At 44.1% G+C, this 24,370-nt stretch overlaps 1 protein-coding gene across 1 annotated transcript in view; it reads left to right on the forward strand.

Moving 5' to 3' along the window:
• LOC139211642 (AT-rich interactive domain-containing protein 1B-like) overlaps positions 1–24,370 on the forward strand; it is a 164,858-nt gene that overhangs the window by 4,610 nt on the left and 135,878 nt on the right. Inside the window, exon 2 of the mRNA XM_070841957.1 lies at positions 18,806–19,009. Within this exon, the coding sequence (XP_070698058.1) occupies positions 18,806–19,009 (204 nt within the window). The remainder of the gene's footprint in view (positions 1–18,805; positions 19,010–24,370) is intronic.

Below are 24,370 nucleotides of genomic sequence, written 5' to 3' on the forward strand. Positions count from 1 at the left end.
TTTATGGTACATGTTCTGCATCGGACGGACAGCCCATGGGGTCTGGTCAGGAAATGGGCACGCAGGTGTGTGTGTGTGTGGGTGTGTGTGTGTTTGGGTGCTTCTTTTTGATTCTATTCCGTTTAGATTTTCTGTTTGTGTGTGTGTCCTTGAGTGTGTCTCTTCTCGCTGGCTCTGTGTGTGTGTGTGTGTGTGTGCAGGCAGGAGAGGGCTAAAGCTCCTTCGTCAGCACTAAGCAGTCCAACGTCAACCCCGCCCCTCTCACAGTGTCTCTCTCTCTCCCTCCATCTCTCGCTCTGTGCCCCCTCCCGTCACTCGTTTGTTTATGTTGTTTTGTTTACATCCCAGACTTGGCCAGCCAGCGCAGTGCTGATTAGCAACACCAGAATGAAATTTTAATTTGCTCTGTTGCGTCCGATAAGGGCCCCGCGCAGCGTTTTTCATCTTCCTTGGATGAAACACAGAGCCTGCTTAGGTAATTGGCAGGCCGGGGTTATCCCTGGTCTGCATGCGGTTTCCACAAAATGCCAATTAAATCTGATTTTTAAAAATAATACAAATTTAAAAAAAAAAAAAACAACGACCCTGTTGCATCACTGGGCTTAAGCACGTGTATTATTAGCTAGCTAATAAGATAATTCATATAATAATATTTTTCCATCTGGCCCCACTATGCACTGTAAATATCCCCTGAAGTCAAAGGTTGATGTGTAAACGCCCTGAAGAAAGGATTTAATTACTGCGAGCGGCTGTTGATTTGGTGTCAGCTGTTTCTAAGCTCTGTCTTATCCAAACTACTGGTGTCAGGAGGGAGCAGGAAAATCAAAACCAAAGCAATTTTAGGGAAGAAAGTTAATTGTGCATGTGGGAGAATTTGGCTTTTTTGCGTGGATGAAGTAGTCCAAGTCTTTTTGGGTTTGATAGTCATTTTAATTTCATTTCTCAGCCTTATTTAGTCTGTGTCAGCAGCGGTGGAATCTGCTCACGATGACCGTGTGTGAAAACTGTAGCCATCCTCTGGCATTCTTGGATTTGTTGGCTCTATCACAGGTCTTGTATTTGGTTGTATTTGTCTCAAATAGCCTGATGAGTCCTACAGCCTTAGAGATGATTCCATTAAAAGTAAAGAAAATTTAAGGAATGTCACAGCAAACAAATTTCAAATTACTGTCACATCTCTTTCTATCAGTGGCGTTAAAGTGAATACGCAGGATTCTTTTATTTTGTAATGCATTAAAAACACCAGCAAAAGCTATGCAACTTCAACACTGAAACAAAGGAAAATTACAATAATCATATAATCACAACTTCTGTATGGGCACATTTATGGCAGCAAAATGTTGCTTTTTTGCCTTTTTTTATCCCAAAAAAGAAGGAAAACAATAAATCACATGCAAGTGTAATTTCATCACTTTTTCTGATAACTTATTGAACTTTATTATTTGCATAAACCTGCTTGTATTGAGACTTAGCTGCTGTCTCATGTGTGAAAACAGACAGTTTAGGCAGGCCACAGATATAGAAATGTAGGCGATATTTGAAGTGAGTCACATGGAGGGCTGCTGACTTCTGAGGAATGGGCCTGGCTGAGTTTACAGACAGACAGAGAGAGAGGGAGAGAGAGAGAGGGAGAGAGAGGGAGAGAGAGAGAATCAGTATCTGAACTCTGGCAAATGTCAGCATAGTTAAAATCCTCTCCCTCTGGATCTCACCCTGCTTTAGCCTTGTGAACGATGTGAGGAAAAAGAAGTATTTATGAGTTGTTACCCACACACACGAACGCACACACACACACACACACACACACACACACACACACACACACACAAATATATTGGGTTTCCTCCCTTCAGTAGTGTGAGTGTGTATATGTGTGTGGCTGGCAGGGTGCCAGGTCTCATGCAGTGGGTGCTGTGGTGTCCCCCTACCCCCCGCCCACCACCACCACCACCCTGACCTTCACATATGGTAATTAGCCACGTGGAGCTGCTGAGTGGAAGGACCCCCCCCTCCTCCCCCTCTATCCCAGAGGAGGGGTGAGTTTTCTTTTTTTCTTTCATTCTCTTTCTTCCATTTTCTTCTTTTATTTCTGTGTATTTGCAAAATAAGAGAATGGCGCTTAACTATATACTTACTAAGTATATAGACATCTATGCTATACAGTTTGCTTTCACTCTCACAGCCGTCTCTTTTTGTTCTCTCTGTGTTTTCTCTCTAAATATGGTCTCTCCTCTTTTATCTGCCTCATGTCCCCGGCTCTCAGTAGCTAGCTAGGCCTCCCAGGGGACCAGCAGTCAGTTCAGAGGTATTTAAACAGCCAGCATATCCTATCGAATATTTATACACTATACTGAGCAGATCTGTGGGCCACTACTGAAACACTGTCCTGCTTCCAGCTGCTGCCTCCACTTCCCTTCCTCCTTCCTTGCCAACAGGAGAGAAAATGGGGAAACAAATGGGGTCGGCCTCTCTAGAAATTAGCAATTTTGTGATCGGAGCAATTAACTTAAATCCAAAGAGTCAGCGTGACCTTTTTAAGCTCGAACCAAACTCTGCATCTCCTTCCTCTTTCTATACCAGAGCTAATGGTCTGATAGTTCAGCTGAACAGAAAGAAACGAGAGGAGCATAATTGGCAGGTTGTCCTCAGAGTTGGTTATTTTTAAGATTTTTGCTGCACATTATTTTTCATTGAACATGTGCATTATTGCAATTTCCTTTACCTTGTGATTTTGGTTTAGTCTACTGACTGAATAATCTTTTCGTGACAAAAAGAGCACATTAGAAATAAATCTTGAGCGTTAGAGCCAATTCCAAGCCCACCATCTTCTTGTTTATAATAAAATATAAATGCCTGTTTACATAGACGATCACGTGTAATCCAAATTGTGTGCCACCATCCTCTCCTCCTCTCACCAGCCTGAGTGAAAGTCATCATCATCGTCGTCATCATCATCATCATCATCATCATCATCATCATTGCTATCATCCATCACTTTACACATCAAAGCCCCTGCACTCCTCTCTGTTTCCACACTGTAAACTGTGCACTCCAGTCACACGTCTCGCTGTTTGGTTTGAGTTGATCCTAATCAGCGCTGGCACGGTGGGACCATTTGCTCAGCTAAAAAAGAAAAAAAAAAAATACAACCAAACAGTACCAGCAAGGCGCTGTCTGTCGTTTGTGAAGCACAGAGAGACAAAAATAGAAAAACGATGGGACACGGATGGCGCACAGAGTGTCTGTTGATGAGTTTTGTCTGTTTCTTTGGGTTGTTTCTTTTTCTCTCCAAGCTTTTTTCTTTTCTTTTTTTTGTCCTTTTCTGTCTCTTATACACACACACACACACACACACACACACACACACACACACACACACACTCACTCACTCACTCACTCTTTTCACCCTCTCCCTTTTCTAGCAAACCTAAATGTGTCCCTTGCAGCATACTCTATATGTGTGTGTGTGCATGAGCGCGTGTGAACGGAGTTAATGTGGACATATTGGTGATTTATAGACACTGGTCACAACAGGACACTTGTGGTCACTCCTGGCTGAACGCTACCCAATTTAGATCAATTTTATCCTAGCAATTTAGGAAGCAACTTCACACCACATCCTCTTCCACAGATATATGTACAGTTCACACCTACACACACACACACACACACACACACACAATTTTTGAAACCGCTCACTGGATGGGCAAAACACTGTATGTGGGAGAAAATGTTATGTTAGAAATCTTGTTATATGCTGCAGTGGATGTGGAGTACAGATATTTAGTCTTGGTATTTCTCCTCTCTTCTACCTCTCTCCTTGCATTACGCACCTTTCTGATATGGCCAGACTTGTGCTCTACATTCCAGCCACTCCTTTGACGCAAACCGGATGAACTGGATTAGATATCGACAACGCAAGTGAAGTTATTTTGAAGTTTAAATGTCTTATTTCTTTAGGATGTTAATTCCTCCAAAGGATATCAATAAGGTTCACAAGAGCAGATGTTTGCCGTGCACAGTTAATCTCTCTGTGCAACTGTGCCTGTGTGTGTGTGTGTGTGTGTGTGTGTGTGCGTGTTTCTAAGTGCATGCACGCGTGTGTTTGTCCCTGCTCAATGAACATCCATAGTTACTGTTGGCTAAACATGCAAAGGTTACTGTAATGTCAGACACATGCCAGAAGGGAGTGTGGAATACCACATTAACATAATCCATAGACAACTGTCCCATTTACAAACACTGCTGTGCCGGGCTGATCGCCACAGCACTGCAGGAGTACATGACTGCTCGCTTCCGCTGCGCTGCATGAGGCTGAATGGAGGAACTACAAACACAATGGCACTTCTCTGAAAATGGCTGGTTGTCAGATTTTGGCATAACTCGCTGGGACAAATTATGATACTTGAACCTGTAACATTCCTGCGCTCTCCTTTAGGCCAAGACAGACTGCTTGCATTGCTCACACAGTTACAAAATATGAAGATATTGCTGTCTTGTCTAACAAGCTGGCCCTTGGGTGCGTGCATCAACAGTTTGGTGTGTACTGTGAACATTTTTTAATAATTCAGTGTGTAGAGACTGAATTTAGGAACAATTTATTGGAGTCAGACTGACAAAAAAGACCCTCATGTGTTTTTAGTGTTGTTTTTCCTGATGAGACTAGGGGCAAGGGTTAAACGTTCTTCTAAGCCAGACTCACTCCTGTATTAGCATGTGTATTTGAGAATTGCTTTCCTGGGCCTTTTGTGATCAAAGTATCCACGGTGTAGCAGGACACGTAGCTGTATTTACTATTCGCTTAAGCAATGAGGGCAATTTTTCTACCAATAACTTGCCATCTTTTTGGACTCACGGCAGAATTGGATACAAAAGCAACCACTGGACTTATATTGCAAGCATTCAGTTTTAATTAGATGTTTTATGGCAGTTGAGGCGGCTAACATGCTGCCCTCTCACCGTCTGGGGCCGGAGCCCGTGCTGACTGTCGGAGTGACTGTTTTGTGTGCATAAGCCAGAGAAGAGGCTCTTACTGCATTTTGAAAAGTACATTTTTGTATTTACAGCTCGTTTTGACTGCACAAGTCTGCGCTCTCAGTGTTGTTTTGAGAGATCCATTGTTTTCACTCGCGTAACGGGTATTTTAATTAGTCTGTCTTTGGAAATTCCCCGTGTGTGTTGTGGTTTGCCTTGGACACAGCAGACTCTCACAGCTCCCAGACATTTCTCAACTTCTTTTTACACATTGGCCACATTCCAAAAAGCCGAGTCATGTGTGGAAACTTCTGCAAATTCACATTTTCTCCTCTGTATTTTAAAGCATAAACAACCTCTCCATCTCTCCCTACTGTTGTCTATCTCCTCTTTTTTCCCAGTTCTTTCCAAGTCTCTGTCTTTCTGTCTTTTGGATGCTAGTTGCGGGTGACCTTGGCTGGTGACTACAGTGCCTACTCATTAAGTAGTAAAGATGAATGGTTCCATTATAGCAGGGGGAAAAAATGAGCGGGGCCAATTAGTGGTAATTAACAGCGGAGAGGGCGAGGCGCTCTGGAGGGCACCCTGACCCAGACTCTGGATGGGGCAGAGGGGAGCAAGGGGTGTGTGTGTGTGGAGGAAATGTAGGCATATATGTGCAGAAAAGTGTGCATTAGGGAAGGCGTGCATCAGTACATGAACCCACATGTGAGAGAGATGATTTTAGTTATGGACGTGTTATGTGGTAACAGAAAGGGGTGACTTGTGTGGGAATGAAGCAGCTATAGTTGCATTATCAATGTATGGATGAATGTGTGTGTGTGTGTGTGCGAGGGAGCTGAGTATAGTGTGTGTACATCAGTGTGTCGTCAACGTATCAGCAATGTGTACAGTATGTAAACAGGGGAAGTCTAATCACTATCATGGGGATGTGTTTATGTACGTGTGAATATGAGTATTAAGGTTACAAGTGGGGTTTGGAGGTGTTAATGGGATATTTAAGGCGTGCGTGTGTGTTACTTATACATTATAAGGCAAAGCTGTAGGTGTGTATCCTTGCGGGCATTCCTGTGTGCTGACAGATGGGAAAATCACAGGGGGATCCAGCAGGATGGAGCTTTTAGAGGTGACGGAGGTCAACAGCCGGCAACACCTCTCTCCGACTTTTGACCCCTGATGTGATGTCACTCCCCCTCCTGCAGCCCTTTGGTGTGGCCAAGGAGCTCGTTAGGCTGAGGTCTGAGAATAAAAGGCCGTGAAATGCCAAGCCAATATACCATCAGCACTAATGAACATTTTGTGATGATTTTTATCCTTAATTGGGGATTTTTTTTGTGCTGATTAGCAGTATTTTAGCATCTCAGCATCAAGGAGAATTTCAAGGTTGTTCACCGAGAGACTCTGCTTACTCTCCCTCCGTCTCTCTTTGTCTTTCTCAGCGGCTGCACTTGATTTATTCACCCCGCCTACCTCCCGTTTTTTTATCAGTTCTTGGGTGAAATTGTCACAGCCATGTAATCCTTTGGGTGCCACTAGCTGGGAGACTCACACATGAGCACACACTCAGAGAGATGGGTGTGTGTTTGTAATGGTATTGGTGGCGGAGTGTCTTAACAGTGGGTAGCACCGGGTCTTGTGTCCAACATGGAAATGCTGGCAAGTCAATAAAGCGATGTTCAATATACCAGGGAACAGGGCTGTGTTGTCACTTTAACAGACATGTTAGAATTGGCAGTTAGTGAGAGAGAGCATTTGTAGAGGCTCGAGATTTTTTTTTAAGGTATTTTGTAAAGTGCTGGCAAAGTGCTTCTTTCAGGGACCTTGAAATTGCAATGCCTGGTAAATGGATGGTTTGAGGAGTATACAATGTATTAGAAGTCAATTGTGCATGGGAGGGCCTATTTTCCATATCGCTAGTCGAACAAGTGTGTCACTGTGTGTGTGTGTGTGTGTGTGTGTGTGTGTGTGTGTGTAGCTGTTGCATCTCTTTCTCTGTGGCACACACATGCACGTTCAGACTGTACATGCCCCCACTCCATTTATTCCCCTGTTGCTTCAGCGTCTCTGGGCTCCATCATGTGCAGGCCTGTCTGTATGGAGGGGTTGGGGGTGGGTCACATAGTGGAGGCCGCGACGTGCATCAGAAACCATTACCCATAATGGCCTCTTTCCCCACACCCCTCATATCCATTCCCTTTCCCTCTTCTGACATTTATTTTATGACTGCTTACATATCAAATATTTAAATAAACAGAATCGGGGGTTTCGGTTGAGGTTTGCCCGGGGGTGACAGGGGGGAGTTGTGGCGAAGGGAGAAAGGGGATGGATGATGACATTCATTTCCGAAACAAGGAAAGGGAAAAAAAAAAAAACAGGGTTGGGTGGAGGGGTGGTAGTGGTGAACGGTGGGAGGAAAAGTGGCAGCGGCGGAGAGGAAGGGGGAGAAAAAAATGCTTCGCTTGGCTCCAATCAAAGCAGGCGGAGGAGGACGGCGTGTTTTTTCGCTTACGCCTGGCAGCAGCGGTGACAGACGGTTGTGCATGCGCATGTGTGAGCGGGTGCGAGTGTTTATGTGTGTGTGCACGTTGTCACGGGGCTCATCCGTCAGCATTTCCTGGGGACGCGGCAGGACGTGGGAGAAGGCCCTTGTGGCTCGTAAAAAGCAGCCCGCCGTACTGAAGCAATATCAATTGCGCGGCAACCGCCAAGGAGATCAGAGCACGACGCAAAGTAACAAAGGGAAAAAAACAACAACAAGAAAGGAAACAAAGTGTGACGCAGTAATGAGAGGCGGTTGAAAAAAGAAAGGACAGAGGGAGGGAATGAAGGTGAGGAGGAGAGAGATTTATCTCCTTTTTTCTCAGGAGAGGAAGATGGAGAGAAGGCAGGCGAAGAGTGTGAAGGGGAGCGGCAGAGAGAGAGAAAGGTGTATATATATATATATATATATATATATATATATGTAGAGAGACAGAGTGGTCCTGGGGTGCAGGCGGCTAGTCTTGTGCTGGCTGGCGTCGGTGGGAGGCCCATTACTGTCAGGCTAATCTTAAAATAATTAATTGCGAAGTCGACGCTTTTTAAAGAGTATTGTAATTGAATCCTAAATTAGGCTTGGGAAAGGGGACGCGTCCTGCTTTGCTGCAAGTCTGTTCCCATTCTCTCCAATCATACGCACACACACCCACACACACGCACCCACACACTCACGCACACACCACTGGGTCATGCACGCAGGCGGGCAAAAGGGAAAAAAAGACAACAGGCGAAGGAAATGCTAATGAAATGCATATTTGGGGAGAAAGGGGCCATCTATAATTTAGCTGTGCTCTTTGAATGTGAATGATGTGTGTGCAAGCGCTGTGATTTATTTTTGTTGTGCAGGGGGATAATTCTGTCAGAGTAGGCTTTTATTCTTGTAAACAAATGTGGGGAAAAGAGCAGAATAAAAGTGGAGTAATAAAGTAAACAGAATGGTATGAATACATTTAGCTACTGGCATGAATAATTTGTATAGGGGATGGAGGGGTTTGATGAAAGAGAGATGACAGATATGAGAGCCGTGATATTGCCTGATGAAATTTTGGGTTGGCCTGCAATTCACTATTTTCTGACACCTGTTTTCATTTTTGTGTGATTTGTTTCTCGTGGATTAGTGCTGTGTCTCTCTTTCGTTCCCAAAGCAGCACAAGCAGGTAGAGCATAACCTTCGCAGACACATGGTCACGCCCAACATGCACCTTATAACCCCTCAACTCCTCCAAGGCCCATTTGTACTAACCTCTGCACTGAGGACCTGCTTAAAATGAGCAGCTCAATGTGCTTTCACTTACACACACTGCTACCCACATGGTTCCTCTTGGATGACCCCTGCAAAACTATAGGCCATAGAACTTTCTGGATCAAAGCTCCTGGAAAAGGGTCTGCCCTCCATAAACGTCGGTCCTGCTCCATAACTCTGGCAGGAGCCAAGGAAGAAAGATGGCACAGGGTGCGAGGTCAGCGAGACAATCCTGCAAGGCAATAATGGAAACTTAGAAGTCAACAGATGCTTTTTGTAAAAGCTGAAAAGTAGAGAAACTGGTAAAGTACAGGATAGTCTGAGTTCTTACCTCAAGATATATAAGCTCTCATTGTCATAGTCGTATTGTATATTTTTAAGGGAAAATTGTTTCATTCATTCACTCCCATCAACATGTTGGCCAGTGCTGCCGTTCACCTCGGCGCACTGGGCTGCACATTTTGGGTTCAACTTAATTGTCATCTATATTAAAATCCTTGTTAGGATTGAAATACAATGAAATTCTTCTGCTCTGGCACAAGAATCTGGCTGCATGTGTATGACAAATCAAACGTTCCTCATGCTGTTTTCCAAATGTTTGAAACCTATTCAACTCCTATTTGGCCCAGTTCTGACAGCTATAAACTTGGCTCAGAACATCCCATTTTCTCCTGGCTGACTGGGATGAATAACAGCAGAGAGGACAATATTGTGGTCTAGCTGAGCGCGGCTGACTCTTCTGTCTCTGTGATCCCTCTATCAATAAGGAACACAGGCCTGTCAGAAGGCCTGCCAACTGTCTGGCTGTCCACGCAGCCTGCTCTCTACGCAACATCTGGACACAGATGGCACGCAGTGATCACACAATCTCTCTCTCTCTCTCTCTCTCTCTCTCTCTCTCTCTCTCTCTCTCACAGACACACACATACACAAAATACTTATACACAGGTTTTACTGATACTGGCAGACATTCACAAACATGCTGCGCATTTACAGTTGGTTAATATAGTGATGTGTGTGTGTGTGCACCACAGACATATTGTTTTCAAAATAATTTTTACTCGCACCTGTACTGTGTAAAGTCATATACAGTGAATACACTGGGTCACATGAAAATTGCCATGTGGGTGAATACACACAACACACACACACACACACACACACACACACACACACACACACACACACACATATACCTTGTTTCACTGAATCAGACACATGGTGAAATCTGTGTGTTGCAGCCAAAGGATCTGTTTCATCTCCTGGGAAATATGTGCATCCCTTTAATATCTCTGGCTTTTAATACAAACCTGAACATAAAAGGTCGGTTATGGTTCCATGTTCATGATCATGGTACTCATTCCGGCCGTCCATTGGCTCGCTCTGATGTAGATACAGTGTGTGATAGCGCTGTTACCAAATGCTGAATTTAATGAGTTTTAGCTGCCATTTAATTTTCTTTTTCATACAGTGAAAACATACGAGGCTGATGAAAACTCGAAGATGAAAATGAACAAATAATTAAGAAGGGTTTGATACTATAGACAGAATGTACATCGCCATAGTCATTTTCAGCATGATCATGTCCCAATCTAATTACGGCCCTTTAATTGCAAATATCACTCAATTTTCTCAGTCATATGCTGTTCATATGGTCTTTGACAGCCAGTCTGCCATGAACGTAGCTGCCCCGGAGCTTCGCAATAATGCAAGTGAATGGTGGAGTTAAGTGTGAGTCAGAGGTGTGTATATACAGTCAGGCCATGCATCAGGGCTCCCACAGGCCTGGAGCCTCTCATTGATCGACCCAGCTCCCCCACCTTATGTTCCCAGCCAGCTTCGGTGATTGATTCCCAGTCTGGAGATGGGAGGCCTGGGCCCGGGCTCACAGAGCCTGAGGCCTCTCAGAGGCTGACCTGGAGGGGCTTTTGGGGGAGGGAAGCCAATTTCCAGGGCCTCTAAACCAGGTCGAGGAGCCCATTTCTGTGGAAGCCTTCACAGCAGGGTGGAACAGTGGAGGCTCACATTCATTACTGGGGAAAATTAAGGCCACGTCTGCTGCTGCTGCTGCTGCTGTGACCACCATATTGAGGTATGGGGGGGAAAACAAAGTGTGGTGGTGTTGGAGTGTGTGTTTGACTGTGTGCATGCAAAAGGTGAAGAGGTTAAGAGATATTTGTGCGTGGGGGAGACAACCCTACCTTAACATGCTATTACACAATCTGTCATAGCCATGTACACACACACACACACACTCTATTACCAGTAAAGCTTGAATAAATTTTCTGATTCCACTTAAAATGTTCAAGCCTCTAACCCGCTGTGTTCCCATCCACACAGAATATCACCACTGCTGCACACGAGCACGCCCCTCTCCATGTCACTTTATGACGGTAAAGTGACATAAAGTAAAGTGGAGGGGGAAAATTATATGAAAATCAATTTTTTCCTAATTAACTTCGTAAATTTCCCGCTGAGCTATCAGACGTGCGGGCCTTGTGTGTCATGCCGAGTCCTATAATGAAATCAATTTGGTTCAAATTGTTTCAGGTGACTTTTAATGAGTATCTAATATCCGCCTGAGGAAGGAAGGTCAGGATATCTGTTTGTTATTTGTGTTTTTTTTTTTTAGTGATGGATCACCCGCAGGAGAAATATGGATGGTTCCACCCTGGAGGACTGGGCAGTGCTCCAAAACAAACAGCCTGAATGTAAATCCTTGTTTTTAGTGGGGAGCCTCTTTAACTGCACCATGGGTGTGACCTACTTTGACAACTTGCTTTTTATAGATACAGTGTATTTACTAATTTATTAATTCCTTGGTGAAAGACATTTTTTGTTTTGGCGTACTCCACCTGTGTTTCAGGAGTGCCAAACAGAAGAGGAGGAAAGGTGGAAAAGAGCTTAATAATGGGGAGGGGGGGCTCATTGTGGTCTTGCTTTAAATGGAGCTCTCGCATTCATAATTTACTCTGCTCCCTCTCCTTCAATGGCCAGCCTCCCAGCCCGAGGAGCTCGTTAAGCTTTGCCTTACAGGAAAGACTAATGGATGGCAGAGAAAGCCCCCTTAGGACCCTTTAGCATCGTTTCTGTTGGTCTGCTCGCTTAGTATTCACTTATGTATTTTCACCCTACTCTGAGAACAATATCATGAATAACCATTGCTAATTCATAAACACACATGGCGATACGGGACCTTGTTCATAATTATCCAAGCTATAGAAAGGCAGTTCCTCTCCAATACCATTCCATTAGCAAAGGTGGTGATTCCCTTGAATAAGGGGGGAATCTAGCCTGCATATTTAATACCAGCATTTCGGCTCGGCTGCTGTAGACGAGGGAAGCAAAAGGGCAGAATATTTACTCAAATAGCCGGTTCTCTCTCTTTGGGACGGATAGAGTTATTGTTATTTTCGCTCCCTCCGTCCCCTTTTTCCTCTCCTTCATTTGGTTGTGTAATAGCATCTCTCCATGGGGTTCTGCGGGCTGGGGAAGTTGGAGAGGAGCGCATTCCTCTCGTTCCACCGCGGCCCTTAGATGACATGGGGTTTTTCAGCGGCCCTCCGCTGTCTCAGGGTCGTGGCAGCACACAGGACTGAGAGACAAGAAAAGACTTGGAATGCAGCGTGGCTCTCAGTCCTCTACATCAGTAACAGATTCTATGAAAACAGGCAAGCAGTGCTGCAAGAGGCCCATTCTCTATTTCCTGAAAGCATTTCATTTGCATCGGTTTCAAAGCAATACTTGTAACGGCGCACAGTCTTACCTAGAGGCTTGTCAATGGACGTCCTACCTAGTGAGAAACTTTTTCAATGAGAAACACTGCCGATTTGTAGCAAAGTTTGTCAGATGGTGTAAAAACACATGCTCCGCACATGAAGAAAGCGCCAGCATGTTAGAAAAGAAGACAACGAGGAATTCCCATCTATGACCGACAAAATGTCCCCCGAAACAGATTTTTGCTCTGACTAGAACTCCTACGTGTTGGAAAACTGCAGAGGATTTGACTGTCAAATTTGTGGCCTTTGTTCTTCCACACGTGTTTCCTCTACTGTTTGCAGGCGATTGCATTTTATTTGTTTTCATTCTCTAATGGCATGTCGCAGACAAGTCAGCCACATCTTGTTTTGTCATTGAGGTTTTCTCTCTTTTTTTTTTTTTCGTCCCTGACGCTTCTTCAGCTCTCAGTCTTGGCGAAGGAAAAGGGCTCCGTCAACCCTGCGACCCCAATCTCACTTGAGACAGATGAAGCAGCCTCTCTCCCTCTCCTCCTCCCTCATCCCTCCCCTCTCCGTTCTTCTCCGCCACCCCCCGCCCCCCTCCCCTTTATTAATGACGTCTTTGTTGCCGCCGTGACGAACCGAACGCTCGACAACTTTTCCTCATGCTCAGGGGAGGGGGGTTGGGTGGGGTGGGTGTGTTTCTGAGCACCCCGATGCGTGTGTGTGAGGCTGTGTTTGTGTGTGGTGTAAATATTGGTGTCAAACGCAGAGGGCACACCGATCACCAGCTCCGAGGACGATGCCAGAGAGAGAGCAAATTATGTGCATTGCGCCAAACACAAAAGCACGCCGGCTGGCCGCATAACAACAGCCTCTTATCTGGCTTCTCTCTGTCTGCCTTTCTTTCTCAACTCACAGCATCATTGCTAAACATGCACTGTGTATGTATATATGTTGCTCGCCGCGTCCTCTATGGCTGTCACTCCCCGCACCTCTCTCTCCTCAGATAATTTCATGCTTCTCTTTGCTCACCAGCCTTCATGCCTAGCTGCCTGTGCCGTCCAGGCATATTGGGCTGAGGAAAGGCAATTTGGCTCTACCCAGATCCCCGCGGACCAGTGCTACTCTTCACACTGTCGTTCGTTATGAGACTTTTTACTAACAAGGCGCGTGTGCTGAGATGCAGGATGAGATCGCGTTTCAAGACATAATTCACCGAATCGGGTCCTCTTAGTGATGCAGCAGTCACATGGGTGCCACCGCCATGCACACAGCTCAGCTACTTCACCACACACTTGCACAATAAGTTGTGTTTGTAGGGTGGGGTAACTTGATTGGAGAGATCTGCCACAACATTGCTAAGTGTTGTGTTTTGTTGTCAGCATTTAGTATGTAGTTAACTTGCTTGAATCCTGGCAGTGAAATGAGGTGATGAACCGAAACTAAAGAGCGATCTATTCCTCATGGAAGGCCAGGCAGGGAGGAGTTAACAGCGTGCTGCTCCTCTCCTCTCCGCTTGATGACATCAGTATTGTCTCTGCATCCATGAAATTAATTTTTCTAATCTTAGTCAGCAGGAGCGGGGGAATTTGCACACATTAATATGGAACTCGATCTGTACTCACCCACTGCTGCAGTCTCTCTTCTCCTCTTTCTCTCCCCCCTCTCCTCCTCTCCCATCATTTCTCTTTCCACCCTTTCTATTTTTTTTTTTCTGTTTGAAACAGTAGGCCCAAATGCACATTGTTTCTAGCCTGAAATGCAGAGCTTTGTTCTGGAGGCTGAGGCACCGTCAGGCTCCGCAGTGTAACAGGAATTGGAGAATGCTCTGCTGTATGGTATAAATAAATAACATAAAAGACAAGGCTGATTGTCCCAGCAGACCAGCCGGCTCTGGCTGCAGCGTGGCGATTCTCCAGAGACGGACGCGGCACAGAGGATAAAGAGGATCCGTTGACAATAATTATCCTTATTTGTTTCTCCTCACAAACACACACAGGCTAAAATGGTTTCATTACACAGGTATAAAAGCCGGCATTCTGCACTACTCCTCTCCAGAAAAAGAGAAGATAATCAATACCAAAAAGACATCTTGGGGCTATTTTTCATACACAATGAAGTTTGATGCGTCTTAAGGTGATATTCAGAGCCATTTTCACATGGCACTAATTTGCACCATGTGAGTGCCAAATAGGCCTTTACACCTAATAGTTGGAAAATATGATTCCTGCTATTTTTGTACATCACACTGAAGACTCGGGAGTATTTAAGTATATTGAGCTGAAGAGCACTAACACTCGTTGTAGCAGCTAGTTCACTGGGCCTGAAATGATTCTTTAGGAGCTGTTACTTATCCAGCAGGACAAATCTGTTATTCTTGACGGCATTAAGCTGCCAGGTGATATAAGTAGTAGAAATAAATAGTTACTGAACTGTTCTTTAGATGTTCAGACAATCTCTGAAGTAGCCATTGCTCAATAAAGCAGCTGTTAGCCCATAAAGAACGCACTAAGGAACATCTTTTATTACAGCTTTGGGTGTATTATATGTATAGTATTATTTTATAGTATTATAGCTTTATTTTGGCTTCAGTTTCAGTGGAAGCGTTACAGCTCTGAAAGCTGGTATCTGTAGAGTACCAGCACTAATCTCACTGTATTGTTACAACACCTGCTGGTGAACCTGGGCTGTGTGTGAGTGCGTGGATAGTAAATAACTGAAATGAAGGGTTGATGCAGACAGGTGATGATTTGGTCATCTAGTGTGAAGGACAAGGGTAGCAATAGCCGGAGGGACACAGTGTGTGTGTGTGTGTGTGACAGCCGTGTTTAAACACTTTCATTCACCACAGCTGATAAATCAGAAGATTTTTTTTTTTTTAAATAATTCCTGCATTCAAAATGAAATTGGAATAATAACCATTTACCAATATTGTTTTATGTTTGTTTGATCCCAGTGTGTGTCTCATAATCCACATATCCGAGTCTTTTGTGTCGAGCATTTTGTCTCTTTCTGATTAACAACTTAGCACATTAAAGCGAGGAGTAAAATCATTTTTGCAACATAAAAATGTTGAGCTCAGAAAAGCAATTTAGCAGGTTTCACCCCACAGTAATTTCACCCATGTTCTGTTTTAATGGCTTTGTTTTTCAAAAAAAAAAAAAAAAAAAAAAGCTCACGAGAGTCAGAACGCTGGAGAGGAGTTCATAAATTGAATTTTAAATTTAGCAGTTGAATTACTATTGTCTCCCATGCCTCCTCCCCCTCCTCCACTGAATGGCATGCCCAGATGAACAAAAGTGAAAAACACATTTGAAGAAAATAAAAAACAATTTCTATGTATTCCCTCTAGTTTTTTATCTGCTGTCCCTCCTGGCACAAACACGATTCACTTCGTGTCATATTCATAATTTTTTTCCTAAGTAGAGCCATTTCTCTGAGGGGAGAAAAAAAATAATGTTTCAATTTGTCAAGAATTGTTGTCAGTTTTTTGTGCCTGGTGGTGTGAGGGAAATGGTGGACATATCTCTAGGAAAAGGCTGCAGTGGGCTGAAATCTCATTTAGTGGAACTTGTCGTGAGAGCAGATATGAGGCTCCGTTTAGGGAGGCGGAGAATACTCATTTTTCTGCCTCTATGGACAGGTGAGGATAATGCCATGTGTGGAAGATGGACCAATGTATCAGATAGCTCTATATAATTTTATTGTGGCTGTCTTTTTTTCAAGAATCCCCCACAAGTGTATGAGAGAGTAGGAGAGAGATCAACAGTGAGAGCCAGTGCAAGATTCTGCTAATACACATTTCTATGCACGTGTGTGTGTGTGTGTGTGTTCGTGTGTTTAATGGAGTGTCCACCTCTCTGTTCCCAAAACTCTGAAGTTGTTTTCTGTGTCCACTGCCTTCCCAAGTGCAGCAGCTAATGTTTTTTGTTTTGTTTGAGAGCATGTGTACGCTTGGCAGCCGTGTGAAGGGGATTCACTTGTGTTGCGCTCAGCATTTTTGGCAAACGGAGGACCTCTTGAGATGGATTGGTGAACTGGATGGAGCCTGGGAGGGGGTGCGTGTCCCATATCACGGGTGGCACAGTGCCCTGGATTTGCAGAAACTGGAGAGCGTCGTCCTCTCGCTGCAGATATTGCTCAGTGGGCCTGCGTGTGTGCATCTGGCTTGTGATGTGCTCCGAGAGTACAAACATTAGGCAGGTCATGTGTCACATTAGAAACATATGACCAGGGTCAGTTTTAGAACATCAAAAAACACTCCACAAGTCTCTCCTTTGATAGTTGGTTTAACTCTGTAGGTTGTTTGGCAGCATTGGAGTTATTAGATCACTCTCATACCTGTTCAGTCAAGCTCCTCATCGCCGTGCTGAGCAATAAGAAGCAGGCGCAAATGATACGATGAGTCAAGTGTTAAGTTCATCCATGATTATTAGAAAAATACAAATGATTATTCTATCCAGAACATTTAAAACAGCTTTTACTCCACAGCGGGCCATAACTGGTTATTCCCTAATATGCTTAACTCTAATACAGTTATTTTGTCAGATGAGTTGTCAGCTTTGTCCAGCAGTTAAATATTTCTTTTTAGATCAGTATTGCTGGTACACTTTGTGACTTCAGCCTCTGCAACATAGTGAATGAGTCACTTATTAGCAGTTTCATATGTGAAGGAGGGCAAATTAAAGAGTACAGACAGCACATGAACAGGACTAGAAAGTGCATTAACACACACACACATACAGCAAAAAAAGGCATTTTTTCTCTTTCTTAGGATTAGACTCTTGAAATCCTGGTGCTGCAGACCTTTTGTAGGATAACCCCCTCTCCTCACACACACCCACATACGCCCCCATGCTGTGAAATAACTTTTAGACACCCAAGAGTACTCGTTCCTCTCTCTCTGGCTTTCGTTCTGCATTTCTCTCACTACCCAAACACGCTTTTTTTTTTTTTTTATCCCTCTCTCACTCTTTCTCCTCCGCACTCTGTGAAATAGTCCAAACTACTCTGCGCACATGCCTCAGTAGACAAAACCACTTTAAAGCTGGAGCGCCGTAACCGTCCGCACGTAACCTGCTGAATAAAGTGCTCCCATCCCCTGACATGTCTTCTTGATATTAGCCTGGCAATATGAGGCAATGGCAATTTCTCCTCCACCCTAGACAAGGTGATATTGAGTTGGGGAGAGGAGAGGAGACTGAGGAGGGTGGTGGAGGGAGGGGAGGGGAGGGGAGGGGAGGGGAGGGGGGGGGGTTGTTAGTTGGAGATGAGAGAGGAGAAGTGAAAGTGTGTGTAAGAAACAGTAGGAACAAAATGTCATAAATCACACATGATCCTACACGGCGGAGACAAAAGGGAGGAAGCATGAGAGGAGAGAGGGGAGATAGAAGAAGTCCACATTATCTGCCCGGCAGACAGACAAACACACCGCTACGGGTGACGGATTAGCATTAGCCCGGCGCACTGTACCGGAATTTTCCAATGGCTCACTGAGACCCCAAACAGCCTCTAAAAAGGCTCTGAAATAGGCTACTTACAATGGAATAAAGCGCCCTTGACACCCTCTCTTTCTTCTCTTTGATTTTGTTTTGTGTTCCTATAAGAATCTAGCTCCTGACGCTTGGCATTGGAGTGCAGGTACTTTGACTGGTTGACTGCCCTGAATTCCACCCTGGGATTCAAACTTGAAATGTCTTGTCAAAATCATAATGCAACGTTTGGATCCTTGCCAGACTCTCAACACGTACCTGTTCTCTTATTTAAATTCAGATGAGCACAAACTCAAATGTAGTAATCAGTATTTCTGCCAGTTTGCTGCAAGCAACAACATAGCAAGTGAGAGGGAGCGCTGTACGGCGATTATTGGCGCCGCTGGTCTGTGGTTGTGGGAACAAGGCCATAGAGTTTTTTATTGCTATTGCTTCCCATCGCTTTAAACAACATTTACAGCGTTTTTTTAAAACCCTTTCAGGCATTAAAACAAAGATACAAGCTTTAGGTTTTAATTAAATCATTTTATTTTGGCTCTCCTCCAGCGAAGTTTGCTCCTGATAGCTATGCAATAAACATCTTTGCTTACTTAATTCCATTTGTAGTTCATTTATGACCTGTAGACATTAATTTAAGGCTTCCACTCGCTAAAAATAAATCAATGGTGGCTGTGGTTTGCCGTGTTTGCGCTAAGTGGACTTCTGTAAGGCGTTTAAACTTGGCAGACGGTAGATTGATTGATTTGGATGCCTCTCAGCCAATCACAGTGCGCGAAGTATTCGCCAAGAAAGAAATGCTCATGATATATCATTAATCCCTCCTTTTGCCTCTACAGGTGTCCTCCATGGACTTCATGGCTATGAAGCGCTCGCAGCTGTACAGCATGGCCAACAACCCCTACTCCACTCCACAGCAGCCTGGGGGCGGGCCTTACCCTGCCAGCCAGACATACACGTCGCCTCCTCCACACAGATATCCAATGAACATGCAGGGAAGGGCCCAAATGGGCATGGGCGGGATGCAGTATCCTCAGCAGCAGGTATGTCAACAAACCCAAAACGCTGCATCTTTCTATGTGCGCGTCTCGGTGTGATTCATGAATGAGTCAGCCCCCCTCTGCAGTGCCGATCCAGACATTGTAGCTGGTATCATAAGCGATATTGCTGTGGGACATTTGCTCCTCGTCGTGAACATTCTCTAGCGATTTTACCCTGAAGGCTTGGCATGTTCAATTTGAGACGCAGCCTAAAATACCAGGCAGCACATCTCACACCCTGGCATGTGGTGGTGTCACTCCTGTTCATCACTCAGTTCCCCTCAGACTCCCACCGCTGCAAGATGGGTTTGATGTTGTGGGGGTGGGGGGTGGGGGGTGGCTTTGTGTGGTATGTGTGTAAGCATGTTCATTCTTTATGCTTGTTTGTTGGAGCGCTTATATGCTTGAGTATGTATTTCTATATGCTTGTGGAAGTCTGTTTGTATTTGTGCACGCTGGTTTGATTTTTGTATGCATGTCTCTTTGATAGTGTGTGTGTGTGTGTGTGTGTGTGTAGTGGAATGCTTTCTGCTTAGTAAACATAGACACAGCACAGGCGACCCACGTCACAGTCTCTCTGTGCAACACAATAGGCCTGTGTTGGAGACAATAGTGCTTCTGTCTGCTTTATTGAGTCTTAAGTAAATCCCATTTGGACTGGAAGGGATGTGTGTGTGTGTGTGTGTGTGTGTGTGTCTTAAAAGGAGAGATACAGAGAAAGTATGCATGTGTATTAATCTGGATGCACTAAATGTATGTGTTCATGCTGATGATGTGTGTCCCACATGTCTGGCAGGAAGTGAACTTCTCTGTGTGTGTGTGTGTGTGTGGGTATGACAGTGTAGTTCAATAACTATAGTTTGTAGTGAAACAGCGGTACTGAGCACCACAACAAGAGAGAAGGGGGTGTCTCCTGCTGTCACTGCCTGCTATATTTAGTCAGCCTGGTCTGTTGGTCTGGACATGGACACCTCTTACTGGGCCACGGCGGCTTCCACACATAACGGGACCACAGACAGAGAGAGAGAGAGAGAGAATGAGGAAATCACAGATGGACTGACAGACTTCCTCTATTGTCTTTAAATATTGTACAAATGTGTTTACTTGCAGTAGCACGGAAATGTGTTGTATAATGCTTGTATTTATATGCAGACTCTCACCCACAATTTTCACATTGTGCAGTGAGGATACGTGTCGTATTTCAGTCACATGCTCACATGTTTAACATGTTTATCTCAACAGCAGAACATAGTTAGAGTTTTGTGTCAAGCCTCCAACCTAATCACTCATTGTTTGGTAGATGATATGGAGATGAGGCATGTCACGCGTGTATTTAAGAGCGCAGCTACCGAACTAGCTAGCAGGTGACACACATTGTTTTAAAGCAAGCATCATGCAAAGATAGAGAGGACATTTACAAGTAGATATACTGAGAGGTGCATAAGGAATGAAAAGGTTGTTCACTTTCTTTTGTGGCTTTTGTGCAGCTTTATTGGGTCTGTGAGAATAACTGAGAAAAACTTCATTCTTAGTGGGGTTGCAGACAAATTTGCCAACCCAAAGCTACCATTACAAATTTGGTTTGATGTTGAGAGACGTGGTTGTCAATTAGCCACCAAGAGTTACATTAAGTGTATGGCAGTGACCCATACTATGTGCTAAAAGCCAGGGTGTCATGGCTTCTGCCGTACCAATTGTAACACTTTTAAATTCAGAAACATAAAAGCACTGCCCTCTCTCTTCATTGCCTCGTGGACCAGTGTGTGCGTATGTGTGTGTGTGTGTGTGTGTGTGTTTAAACATTTAAATCTGTGTCATGTAAGTCTTCCAAATATATGGAAGCACCCCTTTAACAAGGCTGACCGTAGTTAAGCTAATAATGATTACAGGATTACAAAATGAAAGAAGTTCACAGTATCATGCTAAACTACTCCGTACTCAAATACCGTCCATTTTGTCTCACTGGTCACACTGTGCTCTGCAGCCCTACCAGGGAGACTTCATCTTAGACTTCATTACCCAAGCTACACGTCTAAAGCTCCTCTGACGCATTTTGATGATGTCAACACACTCCCAAAATGAGCATTATTGAGTCTGCTCACGGGTTTTGCAATATGAAATACACACAATTGGGGGGCGAGCGGGGGTGTATATGTGAAGACCGGCTGTGCATAGAGAGTAATGCCAGTGCATAATGACGTACAGTCAGTACGACACACAAAAATACATCCCTGGCACTGATTTGTGATGAAATCCTCCGGCGTATTGCATAGCCCGAGCGTAGCGCTATGGAACGTAATTAGTTCAAATAGAATTACTTGTTCACTCTGGCTATAGCCATGGGAAATGCGCTTCTAAAGTTTCTAATTATCTGGCTCTGGCTTTAAAAGCAGCACCACTGCATTGCCTATCTGCAGCCGGTGAAATCTAGCTCACAGTAATGAGTTTGGAGGAGGAGGTTTAATTCCACACTCTCAGATGAGCGTAATGAGCCTCACCTACAGAAAAGCGGTCAGGGGTCTGATCAGGGAGGGCTAAAAATGAATACCCCAGATGTGTACTGCAAAATATACTGCATATCAGGTTTTAAAGTGACTGTTAATTACATATCAAAAGAGATGTATGCAGTTAAAATGGACATGATTGCAGCCATGTCTGGAGGAGGAGAAATCAGACACCCCTCCCTTCTTTCTTAACCTCTAATGTTGCAAAACTGTCCCAGGATCAGCTGCGAAAAAAAAAACACTCTCTCCATCTTGACTATGGCTGCATCAGCAAGGGAGATTGTGGGTGATGTAAGACGCCGCGCACACACAATCCCCCATGATGCATCGTGCTTCAGGGCTGAGACCTCAGCTTGTCACAGCCAAGCATGCTGGGATGTTGCCAGGCAACGTGACGTCAACAAAGATATGCGTGTATGTCTGTCTTTGTGATTTCCCGGGAATGATCGACTGCGTGTGTGAGTGAGAGAGTGAGTGTGTGTGCAGGGGGTTTTAGATGGGATGATTCTCTTTGACTGCCTTTCATTATTACCATTAGATCCTGTTAGAATGAAGCCACACACGCACTTAATAATAACTCCACAGCTATACATTTACATACATACACTTCATCCAGTGGAGGTGTTGAATATGTGTAGGGGCTCAGCTCCAACATTAGTGTCAAAATTAATCTTTGTAACACCTTAGATATACTGTGTATTGCAGATGTGATTTTGATCACTGTGATCACACCTAGTAAGAGCAGCACCCCAGTTACTGATGATAGATATTATATTTTTGAATTAAAAGGTTAGTCACTTAAGCTTAGCAATATCTAGCATACTCTCTTTTTTGTTGTCTTTGGTTTGGTTTTGACATATATGACTCTGAAGCCACACCAGTACAGTGAAGGTGACTCTGGTTCACAGTGTTGAGAAATTACATTGCCCCCCCCCATGGCTTGGGAGTTAAGATGCCAACCATGAACTGACCAGGGACCCTCGTTGCATTTCTCTCTCCCTCACCTCTTTGCTATTGCTATTTGGGTTATCTACTGAGAGAATAAAACTCCCCCAAAATACAAAAAAAACATAAAATAAAAAAAATCCAAGAGCACCGTCTATATTTAGGATTTGAGGCAGTGTTACTCAAGAAATCTACAGACATCATTCTAACAGTTTTTATTGGAATTACTTTCTGCTGAAAAAAATAGTCCCCATGAATGCTGTTGAAAAAGGTCTGTGGATTATCCAGTTACAGGGATAATGTCACTGTTTGATGCTTTGAGCACCACAAACAAAATTCTTTTTACCTCCATTGTATTGGGCTGAAGTCACAAACCTCTGGATATTGAACCGTACAGGTTCTGCAGAATTTCTGAGGTATCATCTCAAAGTTAGGAAATGTGTTTTTCCTTTTGTATGTGTGTGATTTTAGTGAACAGACATAAGCATAACCAGAGTTAGACTTGTCAGAGCTAGACGTTTTTTGCAATTTCTTTTTAAACCCACAAGTCTTGTCAAATCAACTATTTAATCATTATTTCTGCATATTCGTCTGCACCTTAAAATATACTGCTGTGTAAATCATCTAAACATTTACATACATAAACACAGTATCATATCCAAGCTGTATAGACACATTCATATATCCACTGAAAGGCTTGTGCCGAGGAGAGGTGGGAAGAAATGTATACATATAAGAGCTTATGCAAAGACCTCTCCTGTAGTTCATGTAAACACCTTCACTGAACTGTTGCCTTCATGTGGTTGTTTACAGTGGTAGAGTTATTGGTGAACATGTAAACGTGCTCACTGTGTGTGTGTAACCCAGAGGCTATATGTGACCCTTCAGTCCAGGTTGAGTCACGGTTTCTGGGGGACCTTGTTTACCTGTTGAGGCCCTCAAGCTTACGGTCTGTGGCTCCCTCTCCCTCTTCTGCACACACACAATAACACACATGCCTGCACAGACAGTATAGCCATGTGTGTTGATGCGATGGTACATGCACTCTCGCACACGCTCTGACACATTCTTCACAGTGCAGTTCACTACCAATTAGGTACTCTGCTCATAGTCTCCTTTCCTTAAGCCAGCCATAGGAGGCAAGCACAGACACCGATCTCAATGTTGATGTCTCCGAGAAAGAAAAAACCAGCCTCCGGCAAATAAGCGTATTACTTGCATTAGGTGTAGTTAGCATCATGCTGCGTCTGCATGCATATATGTGAGAGACAGTTTGAGTGTGTCACAAAGTGACTTTGTGAGGAGTGATGGGAGCCAGAACAAACATATCAGCAGAAGAAAAAAAAAAAAAAAAGAAGAAGAGGAAGAAAAGGAAGTAGAAGAAGGAGGTGGGTGTCTTGGGGATGACAGGCCACACGAGAGAAGCGCCTGTTTGGGAAGTGGAATGAGGTTGAAAGCGGAAAAAAAAGAAGAAGAAAAAAAACCAGCCCTGCCAATTCTTAGCGTAATTTCCTGTGATTTCAAAGTTGGCAGACGGAGAGGAAAAGGAATTTGAAGGAAACATTAGTGTTTGATGTGAAAAGAGGGGAGGAGTGATGGAGTGGGAGAAAGAGCAGGAGGAAAAAAAAGATATCCTGGGAAATGAAAGAGAGAGAGAAAGAGAAAAAGGAAGGTGTGTGTGTGTGTGTGTGTGTGTGTGTGTAAAGGGGTGATCGTGTCAACGAGTCAGGCAGAAACCATTACCAGTGTTGGCTGTTTGTTCCTTACACACTGGGCCAACTTAATAGAAGTGAAGCATTTAAAGTCAAGTGGAAATGTGGCTGACCCACCGCCTGTTCAGTTCATATAAACCACAACACCCTTTCACAAGCCAGCTTACCTTAGTGGCTTTGTAAACCTTTTATCATCTTTTTAT

This window comes from Pempheris klunzingeri, chromosome 13 (genome assembly GCF_042242105.1).
Source record: "Pempheris klunzingeri isolate RE-2024b chromosome 13, fPemKlu1.hap1, whole genome shotgun sequence".
Taxonomy (NCBI): Eukaryota; Metazoa; Chordata; class Actinopteri; order Acropomatiformes; family Pempheridae; genus Pempheris; species Pempheris klunzingeri.